Here is a 6000-nt window from a genome sequence, read left to right on the forward strand (position 1 = left end):
GTAAAAGTGTTTAAATGGGCCGGGCTCGATGGCTCATGCCTGTAATCCCAGTACTTTGGGAGGCCAAGGCGGGTGGATCACCTGAGGTCGGGAGTTCGAGACCAGCCTGACCAACATGGCAAAACCCTGTCTCTACTAAAAATACAAAAATTAGCCAGGCGTGGTGGCCACTGCACTCCGGCCTGGATGACAGAGCAAAACTCTGTCTAAAAAAAAAAAAAGTGTTTAAATGCTCTGGATCTAGGTCTGACATCCTGTACTGTCTTATTTATCATTTTATTTTTAGCATCTACTACAGTGACCTAGAGCATAAAATCTTGCTTGCTGAATGAATAATCTCAGGGATAAGGAGAACTCCACCCAGAAGAGGAAAGTATCCAGGGGTGCTTTGTGCTTTCAAGTGATATGTATTGGAATGCACTTTCCTAAGCATCGCTAGCTAGGAAGCACCTTTAAACATTTCTAATGAGTGCTCTGCATTCCTCTTCCTCTTCCTCCTTGTGATGAGTATTGATGTACTCCTTTCCCAGGTCCATAGAAAGGCTAGGTACAAATTTTTGATAAATAATTGGTTAGAGGGAGAAGTTAAAGACTCAATATTATTTTACCCTGTCTTCCTTTCAAAGTTTTATTTTTCAACTCCAGGATTCTCTTCATAGAACCTTTAAAGCAGGGACAATTTCTTGTTTAAGCCCTACATGACTAGTGCCTAGCATAGTATCTAGAGCAAACAGGCCTTCAATAAACGTGTGGAGAATAAAGGAATCAAACAATATTGGGCTATGCAGTTGGCATAATTGGAGAAATTTTCTAAATGTTTTGACCATTTTCTCAAATAAAAATTTTTTTCTGCTTCCCTTTGTTCAGTGATGCCTCTTTCATTATGTATTAAATTCTTATGTACTATAGTCTGTTTCCAGCCTTCATTTTTTTTATTCCCTATCCATTTTCTTTTTTGGTGTTGGTCCATATTATTTTCAATATTGTTACTTTATAATATGTTCTAATATCTTAGATCTTAGATATGAGGCTAGTTGTGCCTCATAACTCCTGTTTTTCAAAATAGCATTTTATACACTTGCTGAGTTATATTTGTATAGAAGTATTTGGTTGTAGTCTAATAAAAATAGCCTACTGAGATTTTTGGTTGAGATTACATAAAATCTATAAACTAATTTCTTTTTTGTTTCTTTTCTTTTCTTTTTTCAGGCAGGGTCTTGCTCTGTTGCCCAGGCTAGAGTGCAGTGGCATGATCACAGCTCACTATAGCCTTGAACTTTTGGGTTCAAGCCATCCTCCCATCTCAGCCTCCCAAGGAGCTGAGAGTACAGGCATATGCCACCTCACCTGGCTAATTTTTTTTATTTTTTGTAGAGACAGAGTCTTACTATGTTGCCCAGGCTGGTCTTGAACTCCTGTGAGTTCAAGTGATCCTCCCACCTTGACATCCCAAAGTGTTGAGATTATAGGCATGAGCCACTGCACCTGGCCGACTAATTTCTATATTGGCATTTTTGTGCTGATTTTTCCATCTCGTAACAAGGTATATTTTCCCTTTATTCAAATCTTCTGTTATGTATTGTAGTAGGAATGTGTGTTATTCTTTATATGAGTCTCTCATTCAACCAGCCTGCTCTCCTGATTCCCATCTCCTGCCACTATGCTCACTGCTGGAGATACAAAGATGAGCATTGCCTAAGGTTTAGCTATTTCTGCAAGAAGCTCAATTTGGTGAATGAAAGAGATAACCCATCAAATAATTACAACTAACTCTAGTAATTATCATGATAAACAGAACACAAGGTGCTAAGGAGGCAGGGAGCCCGGGTACTGACCAAAACTAGAGATATTAAGGAAGAATTCCTGGAGGAAGGGACCCTTAAATGAGTCTTAAAGGCCGAATGGAAGTTGGCCAGATAAAAAGAGAAGTAAGAGTATTTCAGGCAGACAGAATGTTCATTGGGGTGTGTGCTCAAAAATAAAGAGATAAAAAATAAAATGTTTTAGGAGCTGCAAGTAGCGGAATATTGGATGACAGTGGATAGTAGCTGGAAATGAAGATAGAAAGTAGGTAGGAGGATGGCAGATTGTGAAGGGACTTTTATGAAGAGGTAAGAGTGGATATAGCACCAAAGAATTTAAGTGGAGGAGTGAAATGGTCAAATTTATGCTTTAGGAAAAAAGTCCCTAAAAAAGAAAACACTAAAAATAAATAAAGGCTATCCTAGCTGCAGTGGGGAAGATGGCATTAAGGGGTACCAAACTTAGCCAGAGAGGTCAACCAGGGTACCTTCATAGTCATCTGGAGGCAACATGCCCTAAGGCAGGGCAGTGGGGCTAGGGATGGAGGAAAAGGAGGAATCCCAGAGCATTAAGGAAGTGGGCACAGACAGACAGCACACATGCATGCTCACACACCCATTCTTGTCCATGCTTTCCAAAGTGCTGTATAGTTTTTACTAGTTTAAACAGGATCTGTTCCCCTGTTGTGTTCTGACTGGCTGTTGCTGACTTAAGAAAGCTACTGGTTTTTAAAAATTTATCTATCTTACATTCAACCCATGGATCAGGATTAAAAAATTCATTAAAATTAAAAATTAAAAAATATATATGTATCTTGTATTCTTCCATTTTTTGAATTTTTAGTTTTAAGTGTTCAGTTGACTTCTTTAGCCTTTCTAGGTATTTATTTTTATCTAAGTACTTTTGCATATTGACATTTTTGACCCTTCACCTTTTTTTCCATTTTTATTATGAAATTCTCAAGCGTACACAAAAATGAAGAGAATATTATAACTCCTATATGCCCTTCATCTAGATTCAATAACTATTAAGATTTTGCCCTACTTCTTCTTTCTGTTTTTGCTTTTATGTTGTTGCTGAGGTATTTTAAAGCAGAATCTCAGACCTTTTGTCATTTGAACTCTATGCATCTCTAAAAAATGTGGGTATTTTCTCATGTAACCACAGTGCCATTGTTATTGTGCTTAACAAAGTTTACAATTATTCCTTGGTATAATTTAGTATCTAGTACATATTCATATTCCTTGTTTATCTCAAAATATCTTTTAACAGTTGGTTTGTTCCAATTGGGATTTGAATCACGCGTCGCATTTGTTAGTTTGTACTCAAGAGACTTTTAATCTACTTCAGTCCCTAACCCTAGCCCCTTTTCAGAAAAACAAACGAAAAACAACAACAGAAAGAAGAACCACTGACTGTGGAAGAAACCATGTCTGTTGTCCTGTAGAATGTCCCACATTCAGAATTTGTCTTGTTTCTTCATACTATAATTTAATTTATTCCTCTGTCTCTCCTATTTCCTATGAATTGGAAGTTAGCTTTGAATGACTAACTGGATTATGGTTCTTTTTCTTTTGGGGAAGAGGATAAGGCTACTTCATAGGTTAAGGGTGTGAAGTACTTCTGTTTCTTCTGTCTGATAGTCCCACTCTTAGGGATGCTAACATTGAACAGTGGGTTTAGATGATGACAGCTCATCCCTCCATTATAAATTTCCCCATCAGACTCATTGAATTAGTTCATCCACTGATGGTTGTCTCTGAATGAATTATTTCATCAGGGCTACAAAAAAATGTTCTCATTCTATCAGTTTTTTCACATTTATTAGCTAAATACTATTCCCGTAATAACTAGGGCTATTTTGTTGTCTTGAAATATAGTATGTACCTCCTTCCCCCAAAAAACTAGATAAATGCTTAATTCATTTTCTTTTATAGTAATTTTTGGTTAAAGAAGTTATCTTTGTTGTTCTTTTTAAGAATCTATTGATTTTGCTTCTAGTTTATGACTTAATTCATTGGCTAGGCTGCTGGTTCTCCCCCAGTGATTATCTTATTATCTCAGTCCTTTTGAAACAGGTTTCTTTTGCACAAGAGTCTTTACATCCTTGAGTGTATGAATGACTTTCTCAGTGCCACACGTCAGTCAGTCCATCTAGTCCTGCGCTTTTCAGAAGAAGATGTAACAACCTTTCCTTTGGTTTTTCTCTTCCTGTTCCAGGTCACACTGTGAACAAGATGCGTAAACACTCAGATTCAGAAGTGGCTTCTCTTGCCAGAGAAGTTTACACTGAGTGGAAAACTTTCATTGAAAAACATTCAAATAGACCTTCTATTGAAGTTAGAAGTGATCCCAAAACCGAGTCGTTTAGGAAAAATGCCCAGAAATTACTCTCAGAAGCCTTGGAATTAAAGGTAATGCCCTAAGTATATATAACTGTTATGTACCCATAATAATTAATTTTTAAAATAGAAGAAAAATAAAGTGAATGTCCTGGTTAGATGTGATTAGTAGGTGCTCTTGGTTAAATGCCTCATGATTTCATAATTAAGATTTCATAGTCTTAATGCTGTGGCTTTATTTTAACCAGTTATTCTTTAAGGATTCTGGATTTATAAGCATTCCAGGAGACAGTGTTGTCGGAGGCAGGCTTTTGAACTAGCAAGATCTGGGGTTGAAACCCTGACATTCTAGTTGTGATACCTTAGGCAGATACCTTAATGTTTTCTGAGACTTGATTTCTTAATCTGTAAAATGAGGATTGTAAGTCCTACCACCTAAGGTATTAAAAAGGTTAAATGAACCATATATGCAAAAGAATAGTAGTGCCTGCTGATTAGAAGTTATTTAATGAATGTTGGTTACTTCCCATTTAAAATTCCTTCCCTTCTCGCTGAAGTAAAAATTCTGTGATGGACTGAATATCAATAGTAAAATAAATAGCTGTCTAGTGAAAAGACTCAGATCCCCCAGTTTTCGTCAACAGCCATATCTTTACTTTTAAGTCATAAAATCAACTGGATAGACATGCTCCCTATCTTCATGACTTACAATTCAGGTGATGTTCATGATTTGAGGTATACATGCTGGAAGAAGGATTTTTGCTCATTAATAATAATATTCATTGTCATCATCAAACAACAAATCTTATAAGCTGATTAATACTCTGGAAAATAACACATATAATAGTCATGTTTCTTCCTTATCCCAGGATATCCCAGAGCAACTCTGCTAAAGTATCCTTAGAGAACAATTTAATATTAATAAAAGAAGCAATTCCGAAGTCTGATTTAAACATTAGATCTGCTACTACAGTCTCTAAAAAAATTTTTTGCCATTCTATCTCAATTATTTATCCACAAAAGAAAGACTTGTAATATAGTACTTACTTTTTTTAAAATAAAGTTTTGGATCTGAAGTGAATTTGCACCAAAGCAGCAGCTGCATTGCCACAGTTCTGTCTTCACCTTCACCATGTTCCTCTTGGTCAAAAACGCACTAAGTTGTCTCCAAGTTCAAAGCATTCAGCAAACAATGGCAAGGCAGAGCCACCACAAACGTACACCTGATTTTCATGATAAATACGGTAGTGCTGTATTAGCTAGTGGAGCCACTTTCTGTATGGAGATATGTAGCAACACAAATCGGAATAGAATGGAACCTGTCCCCTGTTGGCAGAGTCACCCCAAATGAAGGGAGAGATCGGTAATCATCCCAGCTGATGTAATAATGAATTGTTTAAAAAACAACTCATAATTGATGCCAAGTTAAAGCACTGTGTACCCATTAAGATATGGCATTATTGAAGAAATAAAGTACATTCGAAACCTTAAAAATAAGTAAATAAAGTTTTGGATTTTTAAATACAAACTTCTAATAGAAAATGAGAAAAATGTATAAAAGGGAAAAAAATGTAACCCAGACATAATCTTGTTAACACATTGGCACATTTCCTTTTTTGGTAAAGTGTTATGGTTTTTTAAATGGATGTTGGGCAAGTTATGATTAACTGAGATTTATATAGAGTGAATTATATGCCGAATGTTCCATAAGATATTTTTATTGATTATTTAAGTAACATTGCAGAAAATTGATGTAATTGTTTACATTTGTGTTCTCTTCAATCTTGATCAATTTTACTGTCATTTTATATATTCTTTTCTATATATCTTTATTTTTTCACATTTGTAATTTTTT

The 6000-nt window shown here is 35.8% G+C and overlaps 1 protein-coding gene across 1 annotated transcript in view; it reads left to right on the top strand.

Moving 5' to 3' along the window:
- TCEANC2 (transcription elongation factor A (SII) N-terminal and central domain containing 2) overlaps positions 1–6000 on the top strand; it is a 44839-nt gene that overhangs the window by 31659 nt on the left and 7180 nt on the right. Inside the window, exon 4 of the mRNA XM_011926327.1 lies at positions 4024–4217. Coding sequence (XP_011781717.1) covers positions 4024–4217 — 194 coding nt within the window. The remainder of the gene's footprint in view (positions 1–4023; positions 4218–6000) is intronic.

The sequence above is a fragment of the Colobus angolensis genome, unplaced genomic scaffold (assembly GCF_000951035.1).
Source record: "Colobus angolensis palliatus isolate OR3802 unplaced genomic scaffold, Cang.pa_1.0 Scaffold68, whole genome shotgun sequence".
Lineage (NCBI taxonomy): Eukaryota > Metazoa > Chordata > Mammalia > Primates > Cercopithecidae > Colobus > Colobus angolensis.